General features: G+C 28.6%; 2 protein-coding genes across 6 annotated transcripts in view; one reads left to right on the forward strand and one right to left on the reverse strand.

The window, feature by feature from the left end:
* LOC123300967 (protein MTSS 1) overlaps nt 1–20,280 on the reverse strand; it is a 141,835-nt gene that overhangs the window by 42,666 nt on the left and 78,889 nt on the right. The gene's annotated exons all lie outside the window — the stretch shown is intronic.
* LOC123300970 (cuticle protein 7-like) lies at nt 1,271–5,946 on the forward strand. The gene is made up of 3 exons (XM_044883666.1): nt 1,271–1,349; nt 4,887–5,129; nt 5,472–5,946. Exons 1-3 carry the CDS (start codon nt 1,335–1,337, stop codon nt 5,742–5,744), a joined length of 531 nt encoding a protein of 176 aa, XP_044739601.1. The 5' UTR covers nt 1,271–1,334; the 3' UTR covers nt 5,745–5,946.

Here is a 20,280-nt window from a genome sequence, read left to right on the forward strand (position 1 = left end):
TTTTTCAGTTTTATCGACTTTTGAATATCAAGTACCTCATAGTAGATTCCTATAACAACTCCCGCCTTGATTACAATTAATTCTTTTGTTTATTCTATTTAGGATATGTCTTTTCTTCGCATTATTTTATCTTGGAGTAATTTGTCTCACGTCTTTTCTATCTCTGTAAATATCTTCGGATTATATTTACAGTAGAGGAGCAATCGGAATAAATACTCCCGGAAAAAATTAACCGAAATTTTTATAGACCCCGAGTATTGTTGTAATTACGAGTTGGTTGGGTTGAGTGTGTCGACTATTGAGGAGTTGGTTGAGTTCTGCAGTCTGCTCGGAGGATAAAAAGCATTCACTAAGCCCAAAAACTTCAGGATATTTTCAATGGCCAAGTCTTGTTCTCTGATTCGTTATAAACAATCTAAATTCGTTCCCGTGAGGCACTGAGTAAATATATTTTGTCGACAATCCTCCAATGACTGCCTTAGCTTCTATTTTTATGACAGGAGGAAACAAGGACAATCATTCATCCAAAAAGCTTCAAGGTATTTTCTATGACAAAGTCTTGTTCTTTGATTCATTAAAAACAGTTCAAATTCGTTTCCGTGAGTGGCTCAGTAAATATTCTTTGTCGCCAATCCTACAATGATTGCTTTAACCTCTATTTTTATGCTAGAAGGATAAAAAGACAATAATTCACCCAAAAATCTTCCATGACGAAGTCTTTAATTCGTTATAAACAAATCAAGCATTGTATGTTGTGTTGTATATGATAATTATTATTTCCATCTTATTAAACAAATTGAACATGTCGGGTGATTTAATTTTCTTAATATAATGTCACCTGACTATAACTATTTATACATACATATTATATATTGTTACATATATTATGTAATACGCGTATAGACAATATTATTATTATTATTATTATTATTATAACAAATACAGAGATGGTGGACACACCCTGTTGCACTTATTATTATAACACTAATACCGACCGCCATTTAATACATCTTATACATTATTATTATTATTACATGTGTTGTAAAAATGGATGTGGAGGACTTATTTTACTTAGGTACTCCTTGTAAAAAATCACACTCCATATATTTTGTGGAAGTAAAAACAACTTGAATAGAAGAGGTAAATGTAAAACATATAGAGTAGGTTCATATATAAAAGGGAAGCTTTCATACAATTTAAATTATATTTGATTGAATCACTTGAATGTGAAAATATCTTAACTATCAAATATTAATTATTTTATTTTAGTTTAATTAAAGTGTTTTTGTTTTGATTTCTGTTTATACTTATCAACAATTAGTAATTTATTCAATATGATTGATTGTAAGGTAAGCAGACTTTTTTACAAGCTTTTATTTAACTTGCAATGTTCGTATAAATTATGTATGTTTGTTCGGGTTATAAATCTGGCAAATGAATTATAAAGCAGTTATTCTCAACCGATGGAGTGAAATTTTGCATACATAACAGAACTTTTTTAATGGGACCTGATTTTTCCATCGCTTCCACCATCCAAATTAAAAGTTTACATAAATAATACATTTTAAAGCTTTTATTGTACTCAAAAGTAGAAAAGAAATTGTTTCTATCAGCCACTCATACATGACTATTTGTAAAAGCGTGAGGCGCTCTAAATCATCTTTGATAAATTGAGAACCTTTACCTTTCAGACATAAGTTCAGATTTATTAGTGAAATTTACAAAATTTTTGGGTAGGGAACAAAAACTAGCACTTGAAACATAGCTAAGAACATTCTCCATTAAATTTTCTTTCAAACGAAACAAAAAAAATCAAAATCGGTGCATTAGTTTAGGCGCTACGATGCCAGACAGACAGACCTTGTTTTTGGTTTGGGAATTAAAAACAGTTTAAGGTTTTAGAAGTTTGGAATTTTCCTATTTAGTTTACGCGAATTTACACGAGCTTTAAAAATTTTTATGCTTGTTATTTTTGCGATACTTAATCGGATGCAGTTGCACAAGATTAATTTTTGAGATATCGGAAAAAGACTAATTTTCAATTTTAACAAATTTAGAAAAACACTAATTTTTCTAAATTTGTTAATTTTCTTAGAATAACAAAAAAAAACGTAAATCAGTAATTTTTAGGCCCCCGAAAGACAATACCCCACTACGACCATTTTCGTGTAATATTAGAATTTATCATCCTTATATACAAAATTAAGCAATTGAAATCTGAGTAAATTTCTTAAAATTAACTAATTTATATTAGACGATAGGTGTCGAAATATCTAATAGAAATTATAATTCCTTCAATTGTGTGCAAATTTAGGTGTTTTTTTTGTCAATTAGGGATCATAATCCGCGAGACTTTGTATTGAAAATAACTTCTTGCGCGATAATAGTTTTACCGATATCATAAGAAATTCCAAAAACACACCAATAATTTAACAAAAATATTCCATCCTTTTTCTGATGTGCCTACAGCATCGTAATAAAATAAAAACGCCAATTTCACAGCTTCATTTACTGTTATGTCTTGCGTGATTTTAGTATGATGAATGTATGAAATGTTTTAATTACAAAACAGTGATAATAAATTAATAATAGATATCTTAAATAATTATCGTTAATGAATATTTCATAATAGATATCTATAAAGTATAGATACGTAACGTATGATTTATATTATTTAATTATATCAATAACTTTCTCTATTCAATAATTTATCAGTTTAATAATCATTTTTCCTATATGTTATCTTATAGATTATCAATTAAAAGATATCTATCAAATTCTTACATTTATTTCTCATGTTGATTTCATTCATATAATAAATTTCTCTTAATTATTATGAAAAATAGTTGCAAATTGTATTCTTTTTAATTTTTTATTCCAAATGGTTTTATTAATTATTATATAACTAGATGAAATCTGTTGAAAACTCAATAACACAATTAGTACTTACAATGACATAGTATTTCACTTAACGTTCCCAAAAAAATGAGTGTATGCAAATTTTTTAGGTTTCAAATTTTGAGGGTGAATTCTGTTAGAACTTGGGAAAATTAGATTTAAATTAAGAGTAAAATTTTTTGATATTGATGCCTATAGATTTAGAGAAAATCATTTATAGAAGAAATTAACACAAATTCCATTCATTCACCACTTTAAACGTATTTTATGGAAAAACAAGTGCTACTTGTTATAATTTTCTTTATAGGAAAATGCTTCTCATGCTTTAAGATAATGAATTTTTCAAACTAATCTAAAATTTTGTTTAATTATTAAGCTTTCGATGTTTCGAAAGCGAAGGCAAATATCGAAAAATTCAATTCTTATTTTTCGTCTACATTCATGAAGTTATAACAAAATTCATCATCAAAGTTGAAAATAAGGTACAAATAATTTCAACCCTAAATCTAAAATTGCATCGGTGCTTGTACTACCTTAATGGTTTCAGCTTCTGTTAGATTTGAACTTCACTTCGGAGGTGTCTGACAAAAGTCTTTATTGTCTCTTTTCAAAGTTACATTCTTAATAATTTGATAAATGAAGTTTTGATGTTTAAATTAAATAGTTAATGAACTTATTTCCCCCACTCTAAAAGTTATAAGGTCATGTTATAATATCGTGATTTTGTGTCATACGTGTCTTGATTATATTTTTATAAACACTGAATACATAAACATATTAAAAATAAAGCTATTATTATCATTATTTTTACTTTCATGTAATTTCCCAAAAAACTTAACAATATGCTGTGTACTTCTTATAATAAATAATTCATTCATAAGTATATAAAAATATTTCCCATGCTTGTTAGCACGCATAATTACAATTAAATTGTGAAATTAATTTCATTTTAAAGTTAAAGACACATTTATTATTATTATTGTTATTAAAAAATAAATATTAAAACGTGTATGAAAATGACTAGTTTAAAAATGAATTTATAGTTAATGCGGTCTATATTTATTTATGCCATGAAATTATCCATTTTTTTTGTAAATTTTCTGTGTCATGAAATTATCAAAATCGTTTTTTTTTCTCCGACAGTTGTTATTATTTTGTAAAGAAATCTTACAACCTGAAATGTTATAATTAATTTGTATGATTTTAAAATGATTGTAACTTCTCTCTTGTAACCCGCTTTGCCCGCGGGGGATTTCACTCCCATGGCAGATCTTTCTGGCCGTATCTTTCTGGCTTGTAAAGAAGAAAAGAGGTAGTTTTAAGGATGTTTTTCCTATTTTCGGTGAGTTGCAATGTGGATAATACAATTTTTAGAACAATTCGAAAAATTTGACTTTATTTCGGATCGATTGGTGAAAATCTCATCTGTCTAGAAGCTATAGAACTGCAAAATGTAGATTCCGAGGGTTTTTCTTAGTTGCAATGAAAAAAATGAAGTTTTTCGATTTTTTCTTTAGATTTCAAGCCATTCCGCGTCGAATGCCGAAAACCGCATCTTTGTAGCACGTTCCTTAGAATTTGTATCGGTATGTTAGTTAGTCAGTCAGCTTCAAATGGGGCTATAATCTAGTATTTTAAATATCTGGACGAAAAACAATATCACCCCACAAGGTTAAGTTTGATTAAACTTCAAAATGTAACGTGAACGCTTTCTAAGCATTTTGAGGAATTATATTAAAAATTTTTATAACCAAGTTTTATAGAGAACGGTATCAATATATTTACGTAAATTATGCAGGTCGTCAAAAGGCCACCTATCGTTCAGTCAATCCATTAATATTTTAGTAGGTACTTCAATATTCTATGAGATGGCGCTAGAATGATTCTTTTTGTGAATAAGATTTTAATGAACTTGACGATAGTGGCCGCCTAACCTTAAAAAATATGTATCTAAAACAAATTTTATAATTTTCTGTTTTATTTTACAGATTCTAGTAACATTATGCATTGTATGCAGTGTAGGTGTCATAAATAGTTTACCAATTGCACCATTAGCTATTGCGCATGCTCCATTAGCCGTTGCACATGCACCAATTGCTGTTGCGCATGCACCAATCAGAGCGGAACCATACGATCCACATCCACAATACAGTTTTGAATATGCGGTAAACGATGCCTCCACTGGCGATTCAAAATCACAACATGAATCACGAGATGGTGATGTAGTTCAAGTAAGTGAACATTTTTAATAGAAATAGTGCAAGAGGGGGGGGGGGGCTAAACTTATCCGTAATCAAAGGGGAGAGTGAAAATTAATTTTGAGGAACTTTTTTTTTATTTTTCGCTCAGTTTTAAACAAAAAATTAGTTTTGCAAATTTTGTCAATCTTTTATGAGGGAATTTGCTTAGCTAACGCAGCTCCTAATTAACTTTTTTGAACAAGCGTTTATCGAATAATGGTTACGTATTAAATAATCTCCACAATACAAATTGCACAAAACACCCTCACATCTGGTAAATATGGGCTTATTATTTTGAATAAGGTGTTAATTTACACATTGTTTCAATTACAGGGAAGCTATTCATTATTGGAACCAGATGGTTCACGAAGAACCGTAGACTACACTGCTGATCCAGTTAATGGTTTCAATGCTGTTGTACATCGTGAAGCTGGTTCACATCCAGCCCCAGCTGTTGCCGTTGCTCATGCTCCACTCGCTGTAGCCCACGCACCTTTAGCCGTCGCACACGCCCCAGTTGCATACGCTCGTCCAGCATTAGCATACGCACATCCAGCTCCATTAGCATATCATGCTCCATTACACAGTGTTTCTTACATCCATTAAAAGGATACCTTAAAATATACTCCATTCATTGAGAGAGCGATTTCGAAATTGCGTACCGATGTTGTTCTCGCGATGAATGGAGTTTAGTCTCAGCCAGCCGCCTGCCTCTGAATCATTACGTCTTATGAAACTTACGCATGCCATATTATATTTATCTCTCTTTTTTTTACTATCGTTCTTTTCGTTTATCTTCGCTCTTTATTTTCCGATCTTCTCTCTATTTTCATTTTGTATTTTATTTATAATTATGTACCCATTTTTATGTCTTTCACGAAAAAATATTATTTTTATAAATAATTATTGTTGTATAAAAAAAAAATGTATTTTAATTATTTTAATAAAAAAAGAACAAAAAAATAGAATAAATTTAATTATTTTTGTTTTAATTTCATTTTCGGAAAATTAATGAATGAATGGTAGTGTTGGCACTAATTCGAAGGGAAAAAGTAATTAAAATAATTATATAAAAACGAATGGCATATGTAAGAAAAACAAAAGAAGTACGTAAATCTTTCGTTTTTAAATTTAGTTTTAGAGATGGCGAAAATTTGATTGTATTTTTAAACGACTTCGAAAAACGAATATGTTCTCAATTTGGTTGTATTTTATTTTGGGAATTTTTTACAATAGTTTCGCTTTATGAATCGAATTTAAAAGCTTTTTTTTTATTAAATATGTTATATTTCTAGCAAATTCCACTCTTGAAGGCGAAAAGGCGAAAAAAAACACCCCTAAGGAAAAAATTTAATATAAATTTTAGTAATTTCGTAACCATAAACTAAAACGTAAAAAATTAAATTCTTTGAAAAAAACATTTTCAGAATTTTAATTTCATTTTTGACTGTTATCAAAAAAATACCAAAGAACTCAAAGAATAACTAGGTAGGATTAATAAAAGAAAAGCTTCTGTTTTTAGTCACAGAATCAAAAAAAGGGGTATTATAAGTTTGACCGCTATTTCTGCCTGTCTGTGGCATCGCAGCTCCTAAACGGATCAACATATTTTATTTTTTTGGTTTTGTTTGAAAGGTAATTTCTTAGCTATGTTTAAGTGCGAGTTTAGGGATCTGTACCCGAAATAACAAAAAAAGAGGCGATAATATTCAAAATTGGTTCAGTTTGGAAAAGGTTATACGGAAAAAGGTAATTTAAAGGAGAGTGTCCTTAGATATGTTTCAAGAAGGTACGAATTTAGGATTCCGTACCCGAAACATTGGTCGGGGGTTTCTTAAATTTTGTAAATTTCACTGGTTTCTTCTGTGACATATTAACAAGAATATGGCATTCGTGAAAAAAATTGATGTTGAAATTTTAACGAAACTATCTACTTAATGAATTATTAGCCCACATTTTGATAAAATTTGGTTTACAAAAAAAATTTTTGGTATTGACCACTGGTTTGTCTGGTTTAAGGTTGTAAGGTAAATAATAATGGAAAGAGTAATGCTACTTCCCGCTTTATTTACCTTACAAACTTTTACCAACCAAACCAGTGGCCAGTTACCAATAAATTTTCTTGTAAACCAAATTTTTATAAAATTTACTTTTCTATCGTCGATATCAAATTACATGTATGTGTAAGGAAACATAGTTTTTTTATTCTATTTTTTGTTCAAAAATATCACCGCCATTAGGAAACAGAATTCAAAAATTTTTCAAAAAGTTTAAAATTCAAAAAATGTACAATAACTGAAAGTATTCTTAAAGAATTTTAAGTAATTAAGACTTATTGTAATGCATATTTAAAAAGCCATTTAAAAAAATTCTTTAAAGGGTTAAAAAAAGAATTTTTATATTTTCTGAAAACAATTGGTATGGTAAGTAAAACAACTATGTTTCAGTTTATTCGTTCTTTTTCCTCGGTGTAAAAAAAGGCAGTGTTATAAGATTAATTTCTATTAACACTCAAGTTTAAATAGTGTAATTTACTAGGATACAAAAAGAACAGAAAACACATAGCTCTTAAAATAAAATTTTATTATTATTTAAATATCGTACGTACAAAAACCACAAACGTAAAATAAAAAACATTAGTTTTTATTATTTATTTATATTATTATTTAAATATTATATTTATTTATAAATATTGTTTTACACATGTAAAAAGGGATCGACCGACATAACATACACGAACGACTATGGACGGCTCAACAGACTGATTCGATGATTTGACGATCAAAAACCATATGCATATACAAAATATACACAACAAATTCACCCACGCAAACATGTATATAAAAATATGTACTAGGTGATTCAGGAGGAATGAATGTTAGAAACTTAAGAGGTCCACAATGATTTTTCTAAAAGTGGAATTTCGATGAAAAATGATAATATTTTTGAAATGAATGTTAGATGATTAAAAACTACTTTAATTGGATATTACTCCACTTTCTATACATTTAAGAAGTAAAAAACTTCTACTTTTATAATTTAAATCTGGTACATTACGTTTCAAAAAAGAGGACTCAGTCGTAGGCCCCCGGTAAGAACTGTGTTCTGTATTGTTCTGCATTTTTAATTTTTCAACTAAATTATAAAACATATAAATTGCATCAAGTATCGCTAACAAATTTTATTGATTTCCAAAGGTATTGAGAAACGTTATGGGTTTCTTCTGAATCATTCTGTACTTTTTATAAATATAATATAATAATAATAAAAGAATTGTGTGTGTAAATGCAATCATATTTGTGTGTTTTGTGACAATACAGCTAAACTTAATAATTCTAAAACAAATTTGAAAACTTAGCCTCAACCGTGGCCAAATTGAATGAACTTAATTGGAATTAATTTAGCATGTTGTGGTATCTATGAATTAAATGAGTTTTGATAACGCGAACCTTAAGAGAAATGCTAAAAATTTCGTGTTTATAATTTTTCGACTAAACAAGAAGTTCGAGATACAGAGAGAAACACAATGGGTTCTAGGCGTCTGAGAGACTGTTGGAACTGTTAAATAAGCCTTTAAATCTACCCACTTACTCACCAACGCCCAGGTTTTGTTCTTCATTTGAGTTTTTTTCTCCTACCTAATTTCTAAGAAAAAATTTGAATGAAATATGTTCTTAATCAAGTTTTACTGTAGGATATAACCGGAAATAATCACAATGCATGTGTGTATATTTACATAGACATTCACACACACATAACCAATATACATGTATATAAATGTTTTACACAAAAAAAAAAAAATAAATTCTAAATGTGTTCCAGACAAATTCGTTTGGGTGAAATATTAGATTATATATTATATAATATTATTTATTATTATTAATAATTTTTGATGCATTTAATAAAAAAAAACACTTGTAAACAAATGTAGGACAGATATAATTGAACATAATTTTATTTTTTTCTATAAAATAGAAAATAAAATTATTTATGTTACATAATTTAAAAAAAACAGGCTTGGAATTATTCTTATTAATCAATTATCTTCAATCAATTAACTATATGTGAGATTATTGATTGATTAATCATTTTTTAAATATTTTTTCCGGGAAAATTAAATATCTTGAATCATATTAAAAGAGAGATATTGAATATTTTTTTAAAAATAATAATTAACTTTAGAAATGAATGCATTTTTTAAATTACTTAATTTGGAAATTAATAATTATCAACTTATTTAATAGGTTGTGCAAATAGTGTAAAATTTCATTGGAAAAGATCGAGAATTTTTTTGTCTCCGTTATGGATAAAAATAAATTTTACGGACTTAGTTTTCGACTAAAATCGATTACTAGCAGTGGTATTTTCGAACAAGTAAACAAAACGTTCACACTATCAGTGAAACAAACTAAAAATTAAGACCATAAAAAGTATAAAATTATCTTTTTGACTGCTGGTTTGTATAATCTAAGAATAAGTTTGACTCTTAGATCATTCTGTATCTAAATAAACATCTAACTTCAAAATGGGAAAAAAAAAACTGTTTGTTTAGACATGACACCGTCCGTGGTTGTGGAACGCAAATTGAATAAATATACACGTTTTTTAATCTGTTTTGTGTTTATATACCTTTATCTTAAGATAAATACACGTATTTTCTGTGATAATTTCGAAAAATTATCTAATCCATTAAACATCTGTGTGTTGCAAACTCACGAACGAGCATTGATCGTATAACGTGTTGTGTTTATTGCATGCAAACAGATGGTAACAAAAATTTTCTAGCTAATCTTGCATAATTATACGAAAACTCAAAAAAGCTACAGTTTTCAATGGACGTTTAGACCGTTCTTGAATCCATTACCATATAGCTCATTGGTTTACCAGCATCCAAAGTACGGAAGTTTTTTCTATTAGAAAATGTATTTTTTCATTCTATTAGAAAAACAAATTTTTTATCTACGAAAAATCAATATAACATTGGTTATTGAAGTCACAAAACATCTACATTGGCCAAAATAAATTCAGTTAACGTTTCATTAAATATTTGATTCATGCGTGAATGCATTTTCCAATTTATTTCGTAAACCAGTTATATAAGTTCTACATATTTTTCGACATAGAAAACATAGATTTCAGTTTATTACGATTGCACACATATATGATAACATAATTTATTTTATCAAAATATTCTTTGATTTATCAAGCGTTCAAAATTATTATTTATATACTGGCATGAAAATTGTTGTTTTTCCACGTAGATATTTCCTACATTTTATACACAAGATGCGTGGCATATGTTATCCAAAAGTTTTGCCGGAAAAACATTTTCTTTTTAATGATTCAATTTATTATGTGTAACATTGTTAAAAGATCAAAAGTTTTCGTTTAAAAATTAATGATGTTTTTTTTTTTATATAAATTTAATAAGAAAGAAAATAACCTTGTCAAGTATGAGAAAAAGAAATACATTAAAGGTTCTATAATACGATTATCTCTTTTTATACCAGGTATATGAAATATATCAAAGTATACTAAGTTTAGTCCCAAGTTTGGGACTAAGATGTTCAGAAAATCACCTAAAGAGTCCATTTATCTATTAGTCTGTGATCACGATAACTCAAAAACGAAAAGAGATATCAAGCTGAAATTTTTATAGCGTGCTATAAGGACATAAAACAATTAGGTTGTAAATGAGCAACATAAGTCAATTGGATCTTGCGTTCGTAGAACCAATCTTGTAAACCGTTAGAGATTCAATAAAAGTTTAAATGTAAAATATGTTCCTTATAAAAAAATTAACAACTTTTGTTTGAAACATTTTGTCGAAACGTTATTTACTATGTCTACAAGTATTGTATATATTTTGTAAATCTATACGTTACACTTTGTGTGTAAGAGTGGTTTTCTTTCTTTACTCACATAAAGTAAAAAAACTAAACGATTGCGTAATCAACACTTCTTATATATGGTATTTCAATAATTAGCTCAGTCAATTGTTTGTTTTCAATTGTCGTAGTTCGTTTGAGCTATAAGATTTTCGATTTTCAGATTTCAATAGAAATATCCATGATTGTGTGATCAAGAAACTGTTTTCAATACATTACTTGAATTCTACGAGTGAAGATGCAGTTTCCAGTTAATATTATACATAAATAATTGACATTTGTGTCAATATGACATCCCTACGTTTATACATTTAATAATATATTATATTCTTAGACATTGTTCAAGATAACAGTTATTGATCGATATTTTATAAGTTTGTATACCTACACAAGAGGAATAACTATGGATGTAGTCAGTCTTCTTGAATATTCGACGTAATTCATCCAATGTTTAAAAATTTCTTAAAACGATTTATGAAATATTTTAAAAACACAAATTATTATTACATAAGTATCAGAAAAGGAATCACGTTGCCCAGACAAAATTTTCACCTTTTTTTCACCCCCTTAAGGGTAGAGTTTCAGAAAATTCTACCCCTGCGTCAAGCAAAGAACACACACTTCATGTTTCAGGTCTCTACGATCAGTGGTTTAAGCTGTACGTTGATCCGTCAGGCCGACATCAGGCATGTCATACAGGAAAAAGCATTTTATATGTATAGATTTCTCTATCGTTTTCAATCACGGGTACCGCACTGCGAATTTCGCATAGGTTGACTAGTATTAATTATAATAATAAGATGTTTATCATCATTTAATATGAAAACAAACTACTTTCTTGGTGTGTTCTATTTCACAGAAGTTCAAAGTTCATCATCTTTTACTATAATACATATAATGGTTAGAGCATCAAACAAAACGATCGTATTCATTGATCGTGATATACTTTGAAAATGATTATCAATGGTGAAGAAGAACTTGGTAACTAATTTATTTTTTATACATTGTGATTATTGAATGAAAATCCGAGATCAATTTTTATTTCAAGAAAATTTCGTTGGAACATTTTTCTCTGAATTTCATTTGAACTTGTTTCAATTTTTAATGATAATAACTTTGAGTGATTATATCTCAAGAATGAAAGGGTCAATAGTTTCGGTTTTTTTTTTTTTTTTAAACTCACATGTACAAATTCATGAATGTTCAGTTAGTTTTTTGAAAATATCTTAAATCTAGTTTTTTTCTAGAATTGAAAAACTTGTTAAAAACACAACAAAAGGCAACCTTTCCTATGCTCTCCATGTTAATTATCCGAACTTTAATTGTATTTAACTCGAGTTAGAGACGGTCAATCGCCTTCAAATTTTTTTTGGTTAATGTATTGTTTTATTCCTAATAAGTTTGCACAAATTTAGAATTTTCTGTCGATATGCCCATAGCAAGACAATTACCTTAATTACATAAAAAATATTCAGTTAATTCTTTTACTTTGTACAAGAAAACAATAAATTAACACAGGGTATAAATATTAAATGTTCAAAAGTGTTGCATGAAAAAAATCCCCAATTTCTTCAATCTTTTACCTATACAACTTTTAAGATAATTCATAGGTTTTAGAAATGACATGGACAGATATATAACACATTATTCTCACAACATATAAGGTAAACGAATTTATGGATGGAATCGAAATAAATCGAATAGAACTAGAAAAAAAAAGTAGAATTTTACCACACATATTATTCTTTGTGTTCAAAACAGTTTTGTCCGATAAATCAACGACTATTGTGTTTTTCTAAGATATATATTTTATATATGTTCTACTTCAAAGTTTTTCATATTTCATGAATAACGTTTTGTGTTCTTTTCTTTAAAAAATATGTTTCTTTTTTTTTGCAAAGTTGTAGAATGAGAATGATTATTATTATTCATAGAATTTTGATATACGCTCCGGAAATGTGACATAAATACAGGGCGTCACTCTCTGGTGTGTAAAAAGTTCCTATATATGCAATAGTTGAGAGAAATTTTGTATGATTGGCAGATAGGAGGTCCATCGCTACTCATCTGATTATTCGCATAACGAAAAAGCCTTCAGACAGCTATTTAAATTTTAGAGATTTATATATCCTTACTGGTTGGAGCTACGATAAGGAGCTTTGAGCCAAAACGGTCGATAGGAAATTTTTGCCGATATAACAATGTAAGTGTACATATATATAAATATATGCTTTGTAGTCAAGTAAGGAGTTATTTTGGCTTCACAATACCACACAACTACAAAAATATATAATATATTGTGTGCAAGTGATGCTTATAAATTTGATAATATAGATATCGCTCTTCAATCATCAATACTCTAACTATAGTCGTCTCTATCATCAAATGATGAATCTTCGATAAACCATAGTTAAATTAAAATTTTTTATTAATATCATCGGCAATCTTTATTTTTATGGTATTATTTTAAACTACAAGATTGTCTAAATATTTTAGATAGTTTTTTATCACACTCTCTAGATTTTTTGATATAGAAATATTCAATTGAAAAGGATAACCTAGCCATATCAAAAAAGGCTTTCGGTAGCTCCTTAAATTTTGAAGGTTTATTTATCTCGTAGCCCCCCTCTGATTAGGGTAGATATTAGAATCATGACGCAGTTATTTCGCAAGAATTTGCACGTCAAAGGATTTGTAAGTGTTAGTGAACTTTACTAGAGATTGCATCATATGATGATTCAGGTCAAAAAACATAAAACATCCATAGACTTACATTACACTCACGACGTAATATTTAGAAGTATACCTTAAACAATAGATTGTTATTACATTTATTGATTTTACCTCGATTCAAACAAACAAACAAACGTATAAACAAATGAACAATAAAATTGTCTCCCAATTACATATATCAAATCTATATATCTAAATGTATAAGAAAAAACATGAAAAACAGATATAATTAAATAACTTTTTTATATTTATTATTATTATATCATTCCTATACAAAAATATATAAAAAGAGAGAAAAGTCTTTATGTTTGTAAGCTTATTAAAAAAAAATTATGTTTGTATATAAAACTAAGATAAAAAAACAAGGAACTCAATTATATATTGTACAGTGTGTACAAAAAATGATGATACATCTTATTTTGTAACATATATTTTTGTTCCTTGAACTCAATTTATCAAGAAAGATAATTTGAAATATATTTTGAATTTAATTCTACGTTGTGTTAAAAGATTTGAACTGCTTACACAGTAAAAGTAAATTCAAGTAATTAGTTTCTTTCTTTCACACTAAATAAGTCGATATACGTTTAGGATTTAGATAATGAAAAATCTAATTAGGGCCACCCAACAGGTTTAGACTTGTAACTGATACATTCTGTAAGCGTGTCAAAATCAATAATAGTCAATTATTCGCTAAATAACACACAATAATAATAGGTTTGTATTCGTTATTTCGTTTAGAATAAAATAATATCATCTTTATTACTGTTGTACTGTCAAAAACAAAACAAAATTAACTGATCCATGATAAATATATATTTTATTAATATTTTTTTGTTTATCTATAAACACAAACATATTATTAATATATCAAACTGTTTTTATATATTTTTTATTAAAGTTAATTTCTCAATTATGCCCAATACAGTTGTTATATCTCATAAAAAACCTCAATTTTCCATAAAACAGCTTAAATTTTCGATTAGTTTTATTCCATTCATTAAAAGATATTTTTTATATAATTTATGAGCAAAACATGATGAACAAAAATTAAATCTTAATATTTTTTTCTAGTTTCTCTTCTCCTAAGCGGTACATTTATAGACCATGAGTCTATTTTTGGTCATCAGCCAACAACGATAAGCTTGAAAATGAGGGGTAATTCATGGAATAAGAAAGAGCTCACAGGGACAGGAAAAAAAGATCAGAGAAGTAATATATAACATAACATAGGCGTAATTTAATTTTTCCCCTCGGAAGGAAAATTTTTGAAGACCATCATCTCGAACAACCTTAATAAGAAAACTATTTTTAATATACACTTTATATTATAATACAAAAAGGGCATATGATTTTTTATGCAGATAGAATAAGATATATACATATAATATATTATTCACGAAGGATATTATTGGGCAAAAGGTTAAAAGGTAACATTTTCTTAATCTTATGCATCGATTATAGGTCGATGAAGATGATAAATTTAATGATAAAAATATACATCTTACTTTATAAATATTTTGTAAAATAAATCAACTGAAAATATTTTATATATAAATATCAAATATTTATTTTATTACAGGGTGTTTCAGAAGTAAAATAGAGGACTTAAACTACGTAGAATGAATTCAAAAATCCTGGGAGACCATGACGAAAAATTTAAATTATGTGCGACCAAATGGCACAAAAGTTTAAATGGATTAACATATCTTTGATTAGTTTTAGAAAATAACAAGATTTTATTTTCACCGACTCTGATCTACACATCACTAGCTTACTTCGCTAATTCTCAACCTCGTTTACTTGTTTTTTTTCAAATTGGATATCGATGTCGTTTAACCTATCGATAAAAGATGCAAAATTGATAAATGGCGTTAGGTTTTTTACATATTAGAGGGCGAAAAATTTTATACCCAACGCCATCTATGAACAGTAATCAGAAGTTGCCGAAGATCAGAAGCACTTACTTAAAATGTAATTGTACAGCTTTAATTATTATTACATGGTATCGTTTTTTCGATTGAAAACAGTTTTAGCTTCCTAGGTTACGGTGCTATTTATATCTGAGGTTATATCATCGTCAGCATGTTGCAGACGATGCTGGTGATGATGACGTAACCGTAACATTGCTGACACGAATCCATAAGATTTTACTCTACCAAAAATTGTCTAACGCGGATATAGAAGTTTTCACGTCAAAAATTTTGAGTGGCGTATTGGTTAAACTCCTGATTCCCAAGTACCAATCAAAGAGAAAAACGATTGTTTAAGAAAGAAACTATTTCCCGGAAAACGTAAATATGTTCAATGTATACGAAAAAAGCAACAATTTAATATGGTAATACTTTATGTAAAGTAAAAATGGTTTTCGTTAGTTTTAACATTGCAGGGGTGAAAATGTAAAAATATTACTACATTAACTCAACTGTACGTGCAGAGTTACTATACATACAATTAGCATATACTCCAATGCTTTTTCATCGCCTCGTAAATTTTCCCAACTTGTAGTAATATAAAATGTCCTTCAAAACATTAAACGGAATAATTTATTTATATGGCTTTTATATTTTTCAGCAGTAATAAATATTTTTGTAATTTTAAATGGAAATAAATTATTAAAAGTATTTGTTATCTGAATCTGTTACCTATTGACCTAATTAATTTTTTCTGTAGACACATAAATAATAGCAGATTTTAATTACCTCGAAAATTAATGATGCCATTAAAATGTGATTATTTTACATTTCTCTTACGACTGATTACATAAAGGAATAAAATTTATTCATTAAAAGCTTTTATTTAATTTCAGTTGTATGTCCAGGAATTTTGAAAACAGTATTGCATCTACATTCCAGTTTGAGAGTTAGCTGAAATTTTGCTGTAAATCTGTAAATCGGATGGCAATGATGAGTTTTTTGTACGAACTGATTTGTCGATTTGCCCGTCTCTTTATTGCTAAAGCTTGAGTTTCAAATGTAATCTCTATGGCGATACTCAACAATGATGTCACTTTTAAAGTGGAAATTACTTTTTGTTTAATTAGGAGTTTTAAACGTTCATTTTTTGCGCAGGTATTTCTAAATTAATCAACTTAACTTTTCTGTTCGTGCAATGAAAATTCTTCATCTGAATCGATACAAAAAATTTAGCCCTCATTCCAAATCTATTCAAGAATAAGTAAGATTATTTCCAATTTCCAACAAGTGTCAAAAAAAAGCGTAATTTTTATACTTCTCAAACTCAAGTAAACTATCATATTCGAAATTAGGTTACATTTAAAAGTTTTTCTCGTACATATAAACTTTTAAAATTTATTCGACTTATCAAATTTTTTATTTCTAATGAAAAACTAAGTATCATCGATTCAACTAGTCCAGTCAGTAGTTTTAGTTTACTGCACTAGTTTTCGAGTTTCTTTCCGTATACTCACTCTACAACCACCAACAACCACTAAAATTCCATCTGTTTCCTTGCCTGCTGATGTTTGCTCTATATGATGTGAGTTTTTTTTTAAATGATGATACCAAGTTTTGGGGGAGCATGAGGTATTCCACCCCAAAAATATGTAGTTAGTGATACAATATGATAGTTATACCCACCTTGTTTTCTAAATATGTGTGTTGTCAAGTCTAGGAGCAAGAGTAGTATTTGTCGATCGTTTCAGAGTGCTTAGAAACTTGAGATATTAATGTATAAGAGCAACGTAACGAAAAAGTATATTTAACGAGGACTGTATTTTCGATGTTTCTTTTTCCATTGAAATGATTTTCCAATCTTTATTAAATTAAAAACTCAAATTTACCAATAACTTACAAGTGTCAACCATCTCAAATTTATCGGCGAAGACAAATGACATATCTTCAAAGGAATAATCTAAAAGGTTTTTCGCAAGCGTACAACAATTTGCAAACGTTGCTCTGACTTGAGCCTATTCATTATGAAATAACAAGCCAAAATAAAAATTAAGCAACTTTCTAGTGCCAAACAAAACAGTGTTAAGTACCAACTCGAAGATGTAACCTCTAAAAAAAATTTATATATTCTCCAAAATGAATATTTCTTTATTTTAAGTATACCGCGAAATCAAAACTTTTCCAAGCTCCCTAAAGGAAAATTTCCCGGTTATGAAAATTTTTATGCAAGAAATACTTTTTAGGATTAACTTTGACAATATCCTCCCAAATTTTCTAAACGGCCAAAAACCTTGCATGAGCCCAGACCGAATTGTACTATCTAACTGGTGCTATAATAGTTCTATATAGATTACAGAGTACTGTACACGCGGAAAGCGCAATGACCGATGTTCCAATGCCAGTGACCTCATCACTGCAACTATGTTTGTGATATTATACAAGCATAGCTACAAAACTAAAACTTCTAGCTACATCAAATACTGCACCAAATGTGTATCGCAATCTAAATGCAAGAAGCAACTTACTATGTTTGGGTGGGTTCGTTCGGATTCGATACACGGAAAAAGATTTCTAATTGAATATGATTTTTCTTCGATGTTCTTTCTGAGTCAGTTTAAAATGGGTTTTCGAAGTAGGGTGGCTACAAAAGATAGCTTTCAAAATCATAATTTTCGTCATAAAATTAAAGCTGATAATTCAAAAACGTCGAACTAACATTTTCTAAGAAACTGTCGAAAATCGGCTCGAGAAATCGCTCTTCCCATGATATTTTGGGCGATAACTCAATAACTATGTATTTAATAAAAAAAATGACCCCCTTTTTTGTAATTTTCGGATGAAAATTACTTTAAGTATTAAGTTTTATCGGAAATTAAAAATTTCGTTTGCCAATTTTTCGGATTTTTCTTATATGGGTTAAGTTTTTCTTTCGGAATTTGATAAAACTCTGTCTACAGAGTAAATTTGGCCAAAAAAAAAAAGGATTAATTTGTCGATTAGTCGGGTATTTTCTATGTATGATATCGCCAAAAATTCTAAACAAAACTCTACAATATAATTTTATCCTAAATATTCCAGAAACAGTAAGCATCGAACAGAAGAATTGACGAATACATTTGATTGAAATCTTTATTTTTTACTAGAAAAATAACTTCGAATACGTGGTTTTAACTTCAAAAAAATACATTTAATAGAAAATTGAAAACTTTTTCCAGAATTGATCCATGTAATAAATATAGGTACATGTTGATAATATAGAACACAACATTTTAAACTATTTATCGTTATACTGATATCAGTAGACCGTGAGCCCATAATGAAACGTAATTTCTATGATTCTTCTTTGAGGATTTTTTAGCCTGTTATAAAATAGCCCATAAAATAAATGGTGGGAAAATTGAAGCTATCGAAAAGGTTGAATATAAAAAAAATTATACTTATATCTTCCTTCAAATGATGGACATAAAAAAAACACCAAAATTTTATTTCATTATTAGCTCAAGGTCTTACATACTGATACCAAGTAGCCAACCATTTTGATATCATAGAATATATTGTTTTGGTTTCTTGTATCGTTCGTTGTTCGCTAGAAGCTGTAGTCAGGAACTAGTTTTACTGGAATTAGTTCATGAAAAACTTGCATTTAATTTATTTCTATATATTTCTATAAATTTCTAATATGGACATATAAGTACATATAAGAAATATAATGGTTTTTATCATCGTTTTCTATCTTCTTCTAATATTCTTCTATACGATTCTCGAACTTAAGTAGCTAGTCAAGTGGTTTGTCTTATCAATTTTTATAACAATTTGAAATTAATTAATACTAATTTTTTAATAGGTTGTATATTTTATAGCTTAGTTCTCACGTTGCCTGGTTTATATCTAATGATTCTTCCACACTCTCTCGAGTAGCACAAAAATCGGGTGATGCACAAAAATTTGGAGGTAATACCATTGGTGTGTCACCTTGTTCATCTTATTACTTTAGTTCTATCTCTAAAGGCTTATAAGATGGGCCCTACAGACCCAAAACCTTGACCTATGTGGCACATTTACGAATTCAAATTCACCTTTTAGGTCCTGAGCACGTTATAAAAATTTCAGCTTGATATCTCTTTTCGTTTCGAGTTGACAAACAGGCCGTGTTGACAGACAGGCGGATAGCCGGAACTGACCTAATTATTTGATTTTATGAACACCTATACCAAAATTTTGTGAGTTACAAACTACTGGAGACTAAACTTAGTATACCTTGACATATTTCATATTTACAGGGTATAATTATATTTTCTTTTATAATAAATACGAATGTAATTAGCTACACGCAGAGAGAGTGAGCATAACTTCGAGTTGCTACTTCGATATCCGCTACAGTAATGAGATACTTGTGAAGTAAAGCTAGACTGTGGTAGTGAGTGCTTCAATTCGGTTAACTTTGGCGAATATAATCGGTGAGTATATTCGCCAAAAGTTTGGATGTGGGGTAATAAAGTCATACTACGCGCTCGAATATCACTTGACTGATGATACAATCGAATAAAAGCGGGTACCCCAAAACAATCGTGGATAAGCTGAGTAAAACAAAGGATTCAAACACCTTAC

Source organism: Chrysoperla carnea, chromosome 5 (assembly GCF_905475395.1).
Source record: "Chrysoperla carnea chromosome 5, inChrCarn1.1, whole genome shotgun sequence".
NCBI lineage: Eukaryota > Metazoa > Arthropoda > Insecta > Neuroptera > Chrysopidae > Chrysoperla > Chrysoperla carnea.

Coding starts and splice junctions, on each gene's coding strand:
- LOC123300970 (XM_044883666.1), top strand. Junction 5,130..5,471: donor GAGATGGTGATGTAGTTCAA/GTAAGTGAACAT, acceptor TTTCAATTACAG/GGAAGCTATTCATTATTGGA.